The sequence below is a fragment of the Manacus vitellinus genome, unplaced genomic scaffold, assembly GCF_001715985.3.
Source record: "Manacus vitellinus isolate BGI_N305 unplaced genomic scaffold, ASM171598v3 scaffold_2_pilon, whole genome shotgun sequence".
NCBI classification, from domain to species: Eukaryota; Metazoa; Chordata; class Aves; order Passeriformes; family Pipridae; genus Manacus; species Manacus vitellinus.
The window spans coordinates 29898433-29916508 of record NW_021940208.1 but is presented as its reverse complement, the minus strand read 5'-3'; the positions used below and the strand labels follow the sequence as shown (position 1 = coordinate 29916508).

Sequence of the window (18076 nt, the reverse complement as noted above, 5' to 3'; positions counted from 1 at the left end):
CTTGGCCATCTGTAAGAAAGTAAGTGACCACCAGAGATTCAAATTCAGTTCACAGCTGGTATCCTCAAGCATGAATTATCTTTTGAAGATCTTGGCCTTATTATCAGAAACTTTGAAAAAAAAAAAGCTGAAAAACATGATTCTTGACTCTAGGCAAATTCATGGCAGTCACCCACACCGTATAACCAGAAGGTGAAATACATCTAAGTAGTACAAGAAAGTTTCAGAATAACACAATGTTCCCCAGATGTTTTCAAGCTCTACTGGGATTTTATTAGGTTTCACCAAAAAAAAAAGGAGAAAAGCTTTCCAGGAATTGAACTAACAGGTCTTAGAACAAAACTTCATGTGTCCCCAAGCTGATGCTTAGTTGACAACTTCTGGCCTGCTTCTTCATACATTGGGGAAGTGATGGCAATGATCTCCTTTTCCAGCATTTCCATTTGAGCCATAATGTCTGACACAGTGTTTTTCACAGCATTCAGCTGCAGCTTCAATTTATTGTAATCTTCTTGGAAGGATCCATCCATGTCATAGAGACTGTGACAGCCCTGTTTCTCCCCAGGGAGATGGTTCATTTTCAGGAAGTTGTGGTGGAGCTCGCATAGGTCTGGGACAACCCAGAGGATTTCATGCTTACCTGGTGTAGTTGTGGCAGACTTGGTCTTATTCTGGGTTGGAGTAGTGCTCTTCTTTTTACCTTCATGTTTCTGCTGGGGGACTGGACCAATGTTACCATTTTCCACAGCTCTGATGGTATCAGTGTTCTTCTGAAGATCTGAGGGGGCATCTTTGCTCTCTTTATGGACTGCGATGGCTTCTTGGTCTTTCCATGTAACAGGAACTGCTTTATTCTCCTGCTGGAAATCCTCAAAGACTTTATTCTTTTCCTGGACTACTTGGAGAGCTTTTTTGCCTGGGCTGAACTGAAAGTCTTGGAAGAATGGAAATGACTTGTTTTCGTTCTGGAGGCTTTGCTGAATAGCATCGGTGTAAATAAACCGGACAGCTTTTTTCTGTGACTGACAAAGCTCTTGTAGAGCTTTGTTTTCTTCCCAGAGCATCCTGGTTTTGATGCAGAGGACTTGGTTTTCCTGCCAGAGTGCTCTGTTCTCCTCCCAGATGCTCCACTCATTCTGTGTCTCCTTGCTAAAGAGTTTCCGGTGGGAAGGAAAGGGTGGCTGGCAGTAGATCTCATTCCCCCATTTACCATCAGTGAAGACAAACATCTGATCCCTTGGTTTCATCCGAGGGGTGATATAGTGTGTCTCAGGCTCTGTACACTGCATGCTCTGCTTCCTCAAATCAAATGCAGACATCACCTTTCTTTAGTAAATTGAGGAGGGCTGTGTGAAAAGGCTTTTTCCAGGACTTCTGCAAGGGGCCACTGTCCACTGTCAAGGAGTAGGTGACACACTGGGACTGGAGAAACTTGATTAGGACTGAAAGAACAGGGAACACAAATGCATAGACTTACTGCCAAAATTCCAAATCAGAATCAGACTACGTTAATGATAGGAACAAGCAAATAAATCAGTTCTCACAGTTGACCATGTTGCCCCTTTGATGCTGAAAGGTAAGGAATATACCAGATACTTAACTTATAGAAGCTGAGAAAATTGGCATTGGTAGATAAAGCACCCCTATGGCAGCACTACAAGCTGTTGATAAAACCTTGGACTTTTCCTTTGTCTCTCTACCGCATTTTTATGGACCTATAAGAGAGTAAAATGCAAGAATATCTTTTGCCTCAGAATAACCTGTTCTCAAATGACTGACAGACAAACAAATTAAAAATTGTTATGAGACTGAAACAACTTTACAAAATAAAACATTTTTAAAGGATCATAGAGCAAACTGGCCTTGAGAGGATTTTCTCGTTGATGTTGAGTAGCCTGTGTTAACCGGACACCACAAAAATGCTGTGGCAGTTTTGATCTTAAAATCCACAGAACTGTGAACAGGAAGAGCATGAAGTGATACACTATGCACAGATAATTTAAAACCCCAAACCACAGCCCTGGGACATCAAGACCAAGACAGCTCTGTTGCTCTTTGCATGTTTTTTTGACAAGCTCCCATCACCATGGTCCAAACACTGTCACAACCCATAGATAATTCTCCATCTTTCTTTCTCATTTCTCCTGTCACTCTTTTCTTTATATCCCTTGATAGTTCTGTTATTTTTCTTGCTTTCTAACCCTACAATAGTGATTGCTTATCTTTTTCCTACAGTCCATCTGCCTCTTTTTCACATCATCAGAAAACTCATCTCTAAAATCCATACTGCAGGGCCTCACCTTTAATGCTTCTCATTTCAGTCACAGAAACCTCAGCTGAACACTATTCCCCCCCTTTCCTCTACCCAAAATGTTGCAGCCTGAATCACCTTCTAGTCAGGAGTAAACCAAGGCAAATGAAGGACTTCAGTCTTTTACATGAAAAAAAAAGCAACCCACCAAATAATCAAAAATGTTTTATGCTCAAGAAAAGCTTATTTTCTGCAGTTTTAACCAAAATTAAATTAGTGTGATTTTCATGATGAAATTATTTGAACTGAGGTTGAACTGTTTTTATAACTAAATTGTTGGAATTCTTAGGGTTTCTGCACAATGTTTCTAACAGAGTAAATGTACCTTTTTCTAGTTAAAAAAATAAGAAAGAAGTTAGTTGTCAAATTTCACTCAGGCCTACTCCTCTCCTCAGCTGCCCTTCTGTCCCTTGGAAAGCGTTGTTCTGCCTTTTTGTCCATGAGGAGAGTTTTACCTTCATGAATCTTGCCCTCGTGTCTCTACTCCAGGCATTAAGTACAGGGTGACCACCACACACAATCTCCTCGTAGCCTCCAGCTCTGCCATCCCATTGTGCATGCTGTGTCCTATTTTTGCCCTCTCCTTTTCAAAACCTGTTGCTTCCCCCCCTTTCCCTGTCATTTTCACAAAACAGCACTGCATCTCCGGGCTCCTCCAGATTTCTTCTGAGAGCAAATATTGATAGATGCATCCTTCACCCCCTTACTAAGCTTGTCCAAATGCTCATAAAATTATTGCTTCATTTAAAATCCAAAAGTCCTTAATATAGGAGAGGGCTATTGCAATATAGGTATGGTTGAAGTAACACTTGATTTTATTGAAATAGGGTTTCCATCTGACTTTCAGTGTTGTCTTCCACATCACTGGCTGCTTAATCACATATCAGACTTGTGTTTTCATAGTATAATTTCTCTTCTAAAAGGGATTTCCCCAAAATCTCTTTTTTAGCAGTTTTGTTTTCACTTACACCACATATGTTCAGAGCCATATGTTACTCCCTCCCTTGCACCCTTTCCCCTGCAGCCTTTCTGACCCATTCCATTCCATTGGGGTGCCCATCCCATTGAGCCATTCACTTAAGAGTTGAACTCGATGATCCTCGTGGGTTCCTTCCAACTCAGAATATTCTGTGATTCTGTTTCCCCCAACAGCTCAAAGACAGGGGCAGAGGGCAAATCAGTAACATGGGGAAAAGACTCCTAAATATCCAGAGGAGATGCAGAAAACATCCAGCATCATAAGCCCAGACCCACCTGCCACTGCGTATGATGGACCAGCAGCTAGAGTTGTTAAAGTCACTTACAGTAAAGTGTTTAGACAGCATATTTTCAGGATAAACAGAAATGTATAATATATATGGCCTTGAAGGACATTATCTTGGGGACAATTAAACCTGACAGTGGCTCTGTCAGCTCTTTTGCACTGCAGGGGACACATTGACCCTAGCTTCAGAGAGAGACTTCAAGTTGTCCCGCCTCCCGTATAATTTTTCCCCCATCTCTGAATAACCCTGGGAAATGCTGGGAGCTGGGGTGGATGGGCAAGGTAGCCAGCTGCAGGGAAGCCACACAAAGTCAAGACAGGCTGGGCAATTTGACTGCACTAAATTGCACACCCAGCACATGCTCACCTTCTCACTGAAGCCAGGGCTCTTCCCTTCTCCCCATGGTACAGCCAAGCATCCCGGTCTGAGGTCCTGCTGCTGCGGAGTGTCCAAGGGCAGAGAGAGCGCACAGCAAGGGACAGTGGGGACTGACAGTGATGTGAGCACTGGCAGAGACCTTGCTCCAGATGCAGCCACCTGCCCTCCCCCCAGGGGCTAAGAGCTCCTGCACGCCCTCTTTGCACAAGCCTGCTGTCATCTCAAGATTGTCTTCGATTTTTCCCAGCATTGCTCTTTTGGGTTATTTCTCATGGAAACGACCTTTCTGCTAGCTCGGCTCCCATGCCCTTTCCTGATCCCAGACTTCCTGATCTGCCTTTGATGCTCATAACTGAGAGGCATTTGGATGGATTCTTTCTCCATCACACCTGCTTAAAACAAATTTTGTTTGTATTTTGAATCTTCAAATTATATTTGTTGCTGGACTGATATTGATAAGTTCAAAAATCACGTCCTTGTATGCGCTATGAGAGTTGAAGTTATTTTCCAAGGACAATGTGGGTCTGAAGTTCTTCTTTGACTATACGTTTAAGAGCAGATTATCACTAAACCCTATTAAGAAGAAAGTAGAATATGCAGGGCATTCATGCATTGCAGGTTTAGATATTATTTGTAGCAGCCTATTCCCACTTCCATGTCTTTACATCTCTAATGATCTCATTGTCTTTCTTATTTGCTACATCTTTCAGATGTGGAATTTTTTTTTCTAATCAGAGTTCTTGAATAATAAATACAGCAGTTAATTTCTTTTCCAGTGAAAATTACCATGGTGACATCAGCCTCAAGGTGACTGTTATTGCTTTAGGAACTTGGAGGTACAGTTCAGCTTTGGTGTTATATGAAAATTATAAATTCAGGTATAAAATTCTTCTCTGTAATTTCTCCCTTGCTTATATTTAACCTTAGACAACAAAAAAAATTCACAGATTACTATGGCAACTCCCCAGGGAGCATTCTTCTTTATTTGAGCTCTAGGATCTTGTACAGGAAAACAGAAAAACGTCCTCAAAAGAGAAAGGAAAAGATTTCAACATGGGGTGCTTGTGCTTGGCCTGCCATCAGAGGGAATTTAAGGGCACTACCCTGTGCAACCAGTTTTCAGGAGAGGTGACTGAAATGGTCAGTCTGAACTTTTGGAGAACTGAGTCTGTGGGCACTGAAAGTGACCTCAGATGAACAGTTAGAAGTTTAAGAGCTGACTAGAAACTGACTTTAAATAGAGACAAGTGCAGCATAAGAGTGATCAGCAGAGAAAGCCTGCTTAATCAAAAACCATGGAGAATTAAGTTGGTAGTGTATCTTTGCCTTTTCTTATGCAGTATTTTCCTTAAAGTTGTGTAAAGTTCTTCTGGCAAGTCATTTATTTGCTGAAAATTATGAATTCAAATGCCAGTACATTTAAATCAAATTTAGTGAATATCATGAAATATGTTTATGCGCACATCAGAATTGGAAATGCTGCAACAGCCCACTGAAGAATTTTTTGTAGCAGCTACACTGATTTCTGAGCTGGACTCCCGAAAGGACTGAGATGTCATTCACAAGATTATAAAGGCAGAAATAATGCTGAGTGTGTTCCCCTCCCTGCCAAGAGACAAGCAACTTCTGCTCTGTAAGAAGGGTTTGACCTGACTTCCCAGCTGAGTGCTTTGTCCAGAGCTTCAAATTACTCAATTTCCCAAAGATGTTTCACTATACAAAGAATTAAATATTAATTGGAATCAAAGCCATATTCTCCATCCCACCCACACACCTTTTATCAGGCTGTTCAGCTGACTTTGTTGTCCTTCTTCTTGGAAGTTATCTGGTTTTAGAAAGGATTCAGTGGGAGAGAGTGTATTACCCCAGACACACTTATATAATTCTCCATGTTCCATGCTGGGGTGCAAGAGATCATCCAGTGATGGGTTGAAAGCAAGGGGGAAGAGTGAGGTCTGAACTGCTACCACGAAGATCTTGCAAGACCCTGTAGACCCCAGACTAGCCTCCCTCCTAGTGGAAATGGTGGCATGTACCTGCAGTAAAGTTCATCCCTTTCCTTTCATTGCTTTTGGGTTAGAAGACCTGTCAAAGTGCTTGCACTAATAATAATCTTTTGGTTTTTCTAGTAAAAGTATGTTTCTTTGAATTTTGAGCATCTTCTCTCTTTTTCTATTCTCATAAATATGCTATATTCCCAAATATTTATTTGATGAAACCAAAGGCATGTGCTGCCACTTTTTACCATCCCAAACACATTTGTTCTTCTGAAATGCAAGCCTCTGTTCATGTCAATGCAGGTTGGTCTCACCACACACTCATTCACTGTTCTCCAGTGCATTAAACCTGGATGCAAATCCCACCTAGTCACTAAAAAGCCTCTTGCATACTTGAGTGCTCTTGAATCATCTCCTGACCTCAATAACTAGATAGGGAGTAAAAATTATGTTTTCTCAGTTTTTGAGGCAGTGAAGTGTCTGGAGGGAGATGTGGTGATAGCATAGTATTTTTCCCAGGGAGAGATGAGTGCACTTCGTCAGCAGTGTAAAAATCAGTAATGAAAAACTCCAGATCAGTTTTTTTTGAGACAGATAAATGGCTCGAGAGACACACCTATGTCAACCTCTATTTAGACTAATTGTCCTTCCAGTGACACCATCACAAAGCTGTGTTTGCCTTGGTATAACCCTCACACATCCAATGCCATGCAAACACCAAACTCTGCACATTCCTGTCAACACTAGGTCAGCTGAGAGCTGAAACAAAAGGTAGAAATATCTACTTTCATACCTTCTCCCTGATTCTATTTTCATTTTAGATAAATTAGGCAAGTCATCTGTTCCCATACCCCCATTTCCTCAGGTTCTCAGAGAGTTTGGGATACTGACTTTCTGATGCAAGTGTCAAGAGAAATTCATTTTTACTTTTAAAGTGCCTTGAACATGAAAGTATGACAGTAAAGAAGCCCTACATGCTACTTTTATTTATATCCATGATTGTAATACACACATTCTTTACAAGGTGAAGCAAAACATTTAACTTTTGCTAGTAAGTGACATCTTACAGACATGTCAGGCTTTGTGTTGTTCCGCCTTAGATCTCATTCCCACTTTGCTTTCTTTCTACTTCAGCTACAAATATTTCAAAAATTTCATCAAAACCATGTGCAGTCTCTTGGTCAACTCTAAGCCATCACCTGTCAACACTATTCCTTTGTGCTGTGCCTCTGTGATATACTGCTTGTGAGCCTTGCCAACAAAACACAGCCGAACTGCTGTATCACTCTCCTAGTTCTGCCTGATCAGATCAAAATTTACAGAGCACTCTGTGCTGCTGGAACAGCCCATTAGTAGTTTATTGTTGATGAAATACTAGAAGAAATTATCATTGGTGCACTTTTTTTCAGTTCTGTGGGCAGAGGCACGCTCACCACAGCGGATGGAGGGGCAGAGCTAACATTGCACCCAGAGGAGTTCCTTGGTCTTTCTGTACACAGGGACAATTTGGATTGGTACAGTCACCTCAATGTGCCACACGTGACCAGGAGGTATCCCACATGCCCTGCAAAGGACACTCTGAGAGGCAGGTCTGCCACCAGGATGTGCTGAACACACTGTCCCTGACCTCTGATACAAACCCCAAACAGCAATAGGCAGTGGTGTTCAGGCAACAGACTTGAGCCCTTCATGGTTTGTCAGCCAAGTGATGCTTGGGCCCTCATTACTGCACTGATTACTTCTCTGCTGACTGCAGTAGAGCTTAAACACTTTACTGTCCTGGAGGTATTACATGTAGACATCTCAAAGTAGCTGTCTACAGTTTGGAGGTGAATTCTTCCTGGCCCTCAGTGTTGTTGGATATGATGTGCCACTTCCTAAAGCCGTAGATGTCTCTCCCTGCAGTGAGTGCTGAGGAATCTGCAGTTGTTAGCCTTCTCAATTAAGGTGGTTAAAACAGAGCCTCACACCCCAGCAGAGAGCTCCAGCTCAGCTTGGCTCACACATGCACCGTATAAGGGAAGGTGCTGCCGAGCCAACAACTGCTGCATGGCCTGGGACACCTAAATGGGATCAGCTTTGCAGAACAGAAAAGAACTGTCTCTTCTTGACAAGGATTAAAAGAAACTATGTGCAAAATTCCTGTCTCTCATGGGCACCAAGCAAGACGCTGCTAAAACTGTGGGAACAGGGGGAACATTCCATTTCATGTGCAGAGGCAGGAGCTGTGAGTCTTGGTGAGTAGAACAGAACACGAGAGCACAGACTTGAGCTGTGATGTCCTGCAAACATGCAAGATTTGGGAGTTGAGGGCATTTCAGCTCATGCTGAACACAGCAGTTCTTCCACATGACAAGTGTCTCTGGGCGAGAGGAAAAGTCAGTGGTTCCATTCCTGATTGACAGGGAGAAAATTGAGAGTTCAAGCTTATTAAATAATCTCTAATAGTGATTTATGGGGTCCTGTACATTTTAATCTAAAAAAAAATTAAAATCATCTAATTAGCTAAGTGTGTAATCCTGTATATTAATTGTCTATTAGCCACTTCTTAATTATAATGGAATGGATATCAAATAACATGTGATGTCCACGTCGCACCAATTAAGTCATTATCAGACTAGCTCCTACTTTAATAAGGATCTGTTTAACTGAAGTCTAACCATTTCATTTTATTTTAAAAGCAGTACAGAAGAGGAAACAAACACCTTAAAAAAGTAGTATCCTATTAGGACTTAAGAGGCACTGGACTGTAAAAAATGATACATGAAGAATCATGAAACCAACATAAAAATTCCATTCAGACACTAATCCAAGGATTTATCAAGGAACCTGAAAACCCAGACCTTGTCCTTAAGTTTCTCCAGAGTTCCTTATTCATCCACGCAGACCTTCCGGCATTTTTACCTGACTTTGTCTTTGTTGGGATGTATTGCTCCTGAGCTTGGAGGAGGTGATCCTTGATTAATAACCAACTTTCCTCTTTGGCTTCTCTATCATTTGGAGAAGGAATTTATTGTCAGTGCATTCCAGGAACATCCTGGATCATTAATGTCCTGCTGTGTTGTTTCTCCAACAGATATAACGTTGGATGAAGTTCCTCCTAAGGACCATGGCTTGTGAACATGAGGCCACTCCTACCTGTCTACAGAACAACTCATCCACTCAGTCTTCCTGGTCAGGCAGCCTGGAGTAGACACCCACTATAATGTCACTTATCCCTACTCTCCCTTTAATCCTAGCCCATAAGCTCTCAGTTGGTTCCTCATCCATTCCTAGGCAGAGCTCCATGCACTCCAGCTAGTCATTGACATAGAGGCTGACACACTCCCTTCTCATCTCCACATCCTGTCCTCCCTGAAGAGCCTGTATCCCTACATTCCAACACTCCGGTCACAGAAGCCATTCCATCACATCTCCAGGAAGCCAATAAGATCACAGCCCTGCAGGCATGCATACTTCTATAATTCCTTTTGTTTATTCCCCACGCTTTTGATAGAGACATTTAAGTTGGGTCCTCCATTAAGCTGACACTGGCTGGAGTGGCCAGAATCACATTGTGCTGCTCTTCAGGTGCTCTCCTGCTGACCTGGGATCCCTCTCCAGGTTCTGAGCATCTCTGGCTGGCACTGGCATCAAACTGGTAGGAGTGGATAGACTGAGGTTTCCCTCCCCTGGTAACATTACTTTAAAGCACCCTTCACTAGCTTGTCGAGCCTATGACCAAAGGTGCTCTTCCCCTTCTCTGACAGACGAACCCCATCAGCTCCCAGTAGACCAGGTTTCTCAAAGTGAGCCCCATGACCTAAGTAGCCGAACCTCTGGCTGTGGCACCAGTGTTGTAACCATTTGTTGATTCTTCAAAATCAACTGGCCCTTTCAAATCCCTTCCCTTTGACCAGGAGGCCCGAGCACCTTAGAGGAGCACTGTACCCCAGAGATACCATTTCTAAAAATTATGAACAGTCACTCCTAAGATTTTATATAGTCTCTTCTCCCACTTTCTGATTATTCATGTTTCATTTTCCAAGAAATTTTGAAATAGCTTACTTGGTCTTGTACCCATGTTCTGACAGGCAAACACTGCTCAGTACAACTCTCTCAGTCTTTATGTGCATGCAAGATTTGTTCTCCCATTATGTTATCACTAGATCTGCAGAAGCAGACTTCTAACAAGGCACAGAACCCACCCGGTAATCTTATTAAAAATCAGATTTGGCATTCAGAATCAGTCTTTGCCTGGTGGGTTTCTCAAATGGTAGCTCTGTCACCTGAGTTTTGCAAAAAGCTCTGCACCCAGCTTCAAGGACTGTCCTTCCACAGCATTTTTGCTTGCCATGGCACCCGGATTTTTACTGAAGCTGATGGGCTTGTGCAAAGCAAGCATCCTAGGAAAAATATAAATATCTTGAAGGATCTCTGAAGTTTAATGCCAGACAGCGCACTTTTGCCAAACTAGATATTCAAAAAGCACATGAAGAAAAAAAAAAAAAGAAAATATAGGCTCATAACTAAACTTCAGATGTAGAGTGGCACTGAAAGAAGACCATTTCAAGCTCTGTGGAGCCACTGGTTTACCTTTTCTAGCATGTATCATGCTTTGGTGGGCCATGGCACACTTTACTTAGAGGAACACAGTTTTAACATCTGCTCATCTCAGGATTTAAATTGCTGCCAGAGTACTCTTTTAATGGTATGCCTAAAGAATAGAGGTTTCAGTGACGAAAAAAGAGAATAAACAGTTAGATCCAGGTACTATTGTTAAGCACACATAGGAACAGTTAAAGAGGCAATTGTAGAAATGTTATGCAACCCCTAGGAATGATTTTATGCCACAGAAGCAACCCCTCTTACCCATTTCCCTCATCTTTTAATCTACAGTCTGTCATGGGGTGAATAGAGGTTACAAAAGTTTTGCAAAACTACCTGCAGACATCTGTGTAAATTTGGGGTCACTGTCTGTCCAAATGCCCTGTGGTGGAACTTGAAAAATAACTGGAACCAGAACACACATCCACTTAGAGAAATGCAAAGAGAAAGAAACAGGTTAACCTGTCTTCATATGTGTCTGGAGGATATCATTAACATTAATGTAGTCATAAAGCAGCACCTGCTGGCTCAATGCAGCAAATCTTTGCCTACTACCAATTAACTCTTCAAAAAATAATAAAGAACAGTTTTTGCCCTTCTGCCCCAAGCACAATAACTTGTTTCCTGCTAAGCATTGTTAATTATAATGTCCCTGCTGCTCTGCCTTGCTCAAATGAACAGCCCCATGAGTGGCATAAGCTTCATAGCAAGGTGTATCTCAGCAGGAGCAAGTGCAGAATTATTGAGCTTTAAAAAATATTACACTACCTTTTATTACTATTGTTGTTCCTTACTTGGTGTAGAGCTTTCACTCTTAACCACCCACAAGGAAAAACCCACACATCTGTGAGATACTGGATCCGAATCTCACTGACTTATTGATATGGGTCGGAGGTAAGGCTGCCTTATCACATAAGGCCTGCTGAGAGCACATGGCAGAGTCGAAAGGTCCTGCAGTGGACATGGTTGAACCCATGCAGAGCACATGGCATCACTGCAGGCCCTGCAGCCAGGCTGTCAGTCAAGGCAGACCTGCCTGGTAGCCCACCCACACCACACCCCTGCAGCCCACGACTGCCTACAGCACAACTCACTCTGGCCTGGAAGACACTGACCGGATATCCTGCCTGGGAGGGAAAACTGAACTCTATAAATTCATGAGACTCCATATGAGCTTGCTCTCTCTCTTCTCTCCTGCAATGTGAACCATGTGAACCATCAGATCTTGTCAATAACCATTTTTTCTTTTCTCTCTCTCTCTTTTCTCTTGCTGCCCGCACCATGTGAATCATCGAATCTTGTCATAAACCATTTTTCCTTTCCTCTCTCTGCTTCTCTCTTTCTTCTCTCTTTAACCTTTTAATCTGTTTTCTTCTTTTACTCTTTTCCTTCTCTTATGGGTAACTTAAAACCAATGAGTTGAGTTTTACTAAAGCTGGTATACTGATTGTTTGTAGTGGGTGTAATGGGTCTTTGTACTGTGTTTTAGTGAAATATTTTTTCTTGGTTGTATTTTATTCCTGTAAAATCTTTTGAGAAAATATCTTATTTTTCTCACTAAATTAAAAGAATTTCTCTTAGAGAAGAGTGTGTGACTCTTTCTCCAGATGCCAATTCGAGGTTATAGTGAACCAAAAGGCTTTCAAAAAGTCTTAAATAGAATGCAACTGCTCTGGGCAGCTTATTGCTTAAAATCTGGCTTTAAAAGTGTAACATCTCTATCAAAGAACAGATCTCACCCAGGTGAAGGGACAAACTCCATGAAGATGTTCCCATTGCAGTAATGTCCATGATTCAGTGAGCAAAGTCTGAGAAAAAGGCTTATGTGAGGCAAGTTGTGTGATGAGATGGGGAGAGACACTCCTCAAAAAAATCTGCAACCTTGTTCTGCATTGCTAAATGTGAACTACAGTCAGATTGCTGATGGGAAGAGTGAAGGTGAAAGTGGCCCTTCTTCTGTGGTTAAGTGTGACAGGTCTGTGACTATGCACCTGGACATTAGCTGTGTGCTACTAGCTTTCACATGTCCTTGGTTCTCCTTCAGTGGCCTTTTTAAATCAGCTCTTCTCCAGTCGATGCAACTGCCCCTTGTGCAAGGTTTCTGATATGGTGTCCAACAAGGTCACATATACATAAGCTTTGGATCTCTGATTTACAGTGTAAGAGACACTGTCTCTTCTGCAAGGTGTCTCTTACAGCATGTCATGTTATATGACTGAGCTGCTAGCCATGTCAGGTGTCCCTCCTGGTCTGAGCAGAGTTGGCTGTATAAGAAGCAAAGTTAAGCTGCTTCTGCTTAGGAAAAAGATAGCTCTTTTCTTTCCACCTGTATACAGGGATGAGTTGGCAGAAAAATGTGATGCCTATTAAAATATTTTGCATGGTATTTAACCTGAAAATTGTGGTAGAGACCATAATCCATCTAAACTTTCTGTACAAAATAAACATACAATTTGTGATAGTCATTAACTAAGACCGTTTTGCATAACACAAACACTGAGGTTACACAGTGTGCTGATGTTACTCTTCCTCTTCTCTTACCAAAATCACTTTCTGCATAGACAGAGTATCAGGAATCTGATTTACTGTTCATGCTTGTCAGAGCATTCCAGGTGATCACAGACCAAGTACCATGGTGCTCATTGCTGAATGGACAAACACCGAGGACACTGGTTCCTGTACTTACAATAGAAAGACAGAAATGTGTAAATAGTTCCTATTTAAAGCCAAGTTGTCATTAGTGCCTGATTGTATGTTTATTCACAAGTTTGAACTGCATGGAAAAGAATAGTTGTTCTGGCTGACAAATCTCTGTCAGCCCTTCTTTTATGAGACAATCAAGTTTTTCCAGAGCTATGAAATGCTTTGTATTATTTGCTGCTGTGATTTTCAAATCTTCTGTATCTAACAAGGTACCTGGAGAGTGCCCTCCTGTTTCTAGCAAAGATTTCTACCTGACGCTAATAGGAAGACTGCATCGCGAAACCACCTTTTGGAGAAAGAAAGGGGAAGTCCAGTGACCTGGGAAACCTCATATGAAATGACTAAACCAAAGCCTGTCATCATCTTACAGACATGTCATCAGCCCATATCTCCCTCACCTTTCACCTCAATGTTGATTAGTTTCTACAAATCTCATCCCAAGAATTGATGAATGACAGAAAAAAGGTATTTCTGTGGCTTGCAGGCCAGTTTTTTGCAATGCATCTTTATCTGCTTTGCCTGATTGATCAAAGATACCATTATCTGCTGTACTCCACAGTCTCATTGACTAGGTGCAGCCTTGCTAACCCCAAGCCTTCAGAAATCATAAAGCTTGCTAAAACTAAAATTAAAAAAAGGGGCGTTCTCCCTTGTTCACTTCTGGATTCAGGATCTTTATAGAGGTCAAATTTCCTTCTTACCCCTGGGAGAAGGTGCTTTCTTTCTAATGACAGAGGATGTTGTCTTGCAAATAATGAGACATCTGCCTAATTATTAATCTTTGTTTTGTCATATTTACCTTTGTTCTGTAATTTTCTTCCCAGAAAGAGCTTACTTGTTATATAAGTAAAAGACTACACCATGAGCATCTATTTCATGCAACTTCACCTCAGAAGAGAAAAGCAGACAGACTAGACAGTAGCTACCTCCAGCTCCTCTGGCCAATGTGATTGTTAGCAGACCTTGCAGTCCTCTCTGTTCTGTTACCTGCCAATATCTCAATTTTCTTCTCTTTACACTGGCTCCATGCCACCAAATACTGAGCCCTTAGAAACTGTCTCCAGTCACCTCCATTTACACCTACACGTAACCCTCATTTCCTCTTTTGAGAAAGCCCCAGGCAGTACTGTTTAAAGGCAAAAATTCAGATGCAATAAATGTGCTTGAGCAAATGAGATCAGAAATTGCTTACTGTGTTGTTGAAACACATCATCTTTGATGCACAACCGCCACCAATGCACAGACATACCTGGGTGATGATTAGGGCTGAGCTGCAGATCTCCTGGGAGGTCTGCTAAAGAAACCACTTCTGAGATGTAAGTGAATGTCAATACCAGGTGAAACTATTATCTTTCTTGGGATACCTGTGTTCTTAGAGAGGAAAACAGCACTGGAAGCATAGACACTTACAGAAATCTGAAGCAGCATTCCCTCTGCATTATGCATGTAAAACATCAGTACCTGAGAAATAACATCACACAATCTTTTTTTTTTTTCTCCCAAACAACAGAATCACTGAAAAACTTCCTAAGTAAAGGACAGCAGATGTGGGTAACAAAAGTTGAACAAATATCTGGTCAGAACACGAAGTTTATTAAAAATATAGTTGTTTTAAATGCCTTGCCATTTGCATATACATATAAAATAAATGATAGACATAGTGGCTCTTCATTATACTGACATCTTTTTGTATTGTGTCTGAGAAACCACAGGTACAAGTTCACATACATGTCACTGCGCAAAGTGCTTGTGGTAATCATTTTCATGGGGAAAAATAAGCAGTTGCAGGATCATATATTTTCTGTCGTGAATTCAGTTAATGCACACATCAATCAGATTGTCAAAGCTGTTTGCAGCCCATGACTGGATATTTCCAGCTTTGACATGTTATATCAAGGAGAACCAGAATCCTTGAAGCATAATTTTATCATACACACTCTCTCTCTCTCTATTTACTGCTTGCTTCCCATATTCAACTTCCCTAGTAAATTCTTTATTTACAGCTGCTTCAGAATTCCACAGTCACCAGCTCATTAGCAACATAAAGATCCCATTCTTCTGAGAACCTTCCCTGGGTTTCCCCCAAAATTTACAAGGACTAAGATTTCCACTATTCAGGTGGGTTTAACTATCACATCCTTCTAACCTAAATTGCTCTGGTATTCCTTCATGCATTTGCACATTACTGTCTAATGTCTTTCATCCAATTTCAAGAATGAACCATTCTTCTTTCTTATCCTTGTTTTTCATTGTTATTCCCTTTTGCACTTGATGACTCAGTGTCTGGCTGGTCATAATTTGTTGATTATGAACTGTGTCTCTTCTGAGGTTTGCTTGAAATTTAGAACTAGCCTAAGATATGTTAGTCACAAAAGAGGGTGTGAGAAGGAAGAAGAGTTGGAAAATCTATATTTTTTTCTTGTGAAAATTGAAGACCCTGGAATTAGAAATGACCTTTTCTTCTATATTTTTTTTCCAGATTAAAATTGTGAAGAAATGTGAAGTTTTCTCCCCACGTATACCATGTATCACATAACAGGGACTCTGGAGTTGGATTTTTCAAGCCATGAAGACACAGCACTCATTGAGTGAGTACTAGCACAGGAAATTTCTAGGAATGTCCACTGAAAGAGGCAAACTCAGATGTGCTTTACACTATCACCAAACAGGTTAACTCCACCTGATGAACTGTCCTTTAGAGACAGGCACTGGACTTGACAATGAGCTCATGAAAAATGAAGAGGTGCAATTTATTCAAAGGACCAAATATCTCACAGAAAGGGGCAGGAGGAAGGGAGGAAAATGCAGCAGGGGAGGGGGGTGAGAAGCAGTCCAAAATTTGTGCAGGCAACTGCAGCATAAAAACAACCGAACCAGTACTACCCCAAGAACTCAGTCATAAATTTTAATGGCTTGTTATCTTTACAAAGCCTTCAGCAACGCAGTAAGAAGTGCCTGTTTCCCCTCATTTCACATCTTAGCCATTGAATGCTTTCTTTTCCCTCCCTGATGTCATTTCAGTCTAAACAATGTATCTGTTTTGAGTGCAAGAATGAAGCAGACTGCTAGCCGGGACAGAGATGTGTGCTACCTGGAAACAGCCCAGCTCCCATCCTTTCCCGAAATCGTTCCCTGTTAGCCATACCTGAGGACAAGCTGGCTATGTTGTGGTCAGTCAAGGGCATGCACCAAGGGTAGCAAAGAGACAACATGTCCCAGAAGCTTGCTGGGTTGTGCCTGCATGCAGCAGGATCTCAATCCTTTGAGGTGTTGTCAAACACTGTTTGCCTTCAAGACGTCTATTAAACGCTAGATTATGGAATGCCCTGATAGGTTTGCATGAAGGGCATTGTGAGACTGACTGACAGACTGATGGGATAAAGATGTCAGGAAAACCTTCAAAGTTTAGTTTTGACAAAAGTCAAGAAAAAGAACTGCAAAGGATTCCAAATCTTGTTGCGAATGGGTTTTCCCACAGATTTAACAGGGAAAATAAACGTGCAAATTCCAGTAGACCCTACTTTGAGTCACATTAGTGATTCAAGATGCTTTATCATTCTCTACATCATACGAACTGCAGACTTTATATTTCCCAGACTCTAGTGATAACAAGCCCTATAATTAGGTGTCTGTCCTTCGCAATCAGCACTACAGATTTCTGTTCATAGGAGAAAAATTGTAGGGCAGGAGAACCACTCAAAAGCTGTCACCAGTGTGGTGTGTCTGGCTAATGGTTTCAGAAACATTAGAAGAGAACAGTTCCTTAATTTTGGTATGTAGTATGCTAATAAAAATGTTCCTGTTCATTTGTCTGTCTGAGTGAACCCACACAAGTTTTGGGTTCAAGCTCATTTTCTCAGCCTGCAGTAGTTAAGTAACAGATTTCTTCTGATTTCCTCCTTCCCCATACCCGTGGAGCTGTTTTCCTGCATGACTGGCCACAAACTGTCCCTGCTCATTAGTCAAGATTTGCTTTTCAAGTTTGATAAAGCAAGATGATGAAGAAATGTGCCTAGGGTTGGTTTAGGAGTAAGAATGAGAGCAGTACCCATGCAGTTTGCTGGTTTCTCTTCTTTGACTTGAAATGAAGAGCCTATATTGTCAGCAGGCAAGAATCAAACTGTTACTGGACCATCCCGGAAAGCTTTGAGAGGTAGCAACAAGGAGGTTTTGGTGTAAAATCTTGGCCTATTGAAGTCACAACAACATCAAGTGAGTGAGGGATTTTACATCCAAAGGAAGATGCATTTACCTAGTCTTATCACGGACTTTAGAAGCAAAAGAGTAAAAATTATTCTGATTACGTTGCCTACAGTAAGGCAAAAGCCTGCTGCTCGCTGCATTGCACCACTGAGATCGCAGCAACTCTGAAAGACATTCTGGTAGAGTTCCTCTGGTCCCTGTTTTATGTCTGGAGAAGTAAATTTCCCCACCAAGTTGTCTTTGACTATATTTTAAAAATGAATTTCATGCCAGTGCCTCCCATTCTTCACTCTAGCAAAACTGCCTCTGGAGGAAGCAATGACAGCTCTCAGACACAATCTTCTCCCCAGTACTTAGCCAATAGTCCTTCATCTCTGAGGTTTCCAAAACCAGGAGGGTTATTTTCAGGGACACACATATTAAAATTAATGCTAAATCAAAAGGGCTGCCTGCCGTGGGGCTTGATTGGATATGAACAAAGAATGTCACTTTCTGAAGTCAACCTGCACCTAGATCATTTTTTTTTCACCACCTAATCATGACTGTGAGAACATAAATCATGAGAATTACAATAAGCAAGCCTGATGAATGTGCACCACAGGAACTCCAGCCTCAATCCCCTTCGAGGTCAT

General features: G+C 41.6%; 1 protein-coding gene across 1 annotated transcript; it reads right to left on the bottom strand.

Annotated features, from left to right (window-relative positions):
- Positions 1 to 344: 344 nt before the first annotated feature.
- Positions 345 to 1319, bottom strand: SPERT (spermatid associated). Its single transcript, XM_008929143.1, has one exon. The coding sequence runs from the start codon at positions 1317 to 1319 to the stop codon at positions 345 to 347; it is 975 nt and encodes a 324-aa protein (XP_008927391.1).
- Between the last annotated feature and the right edge of the window lie 16757 nt (positions 1320 to 18076).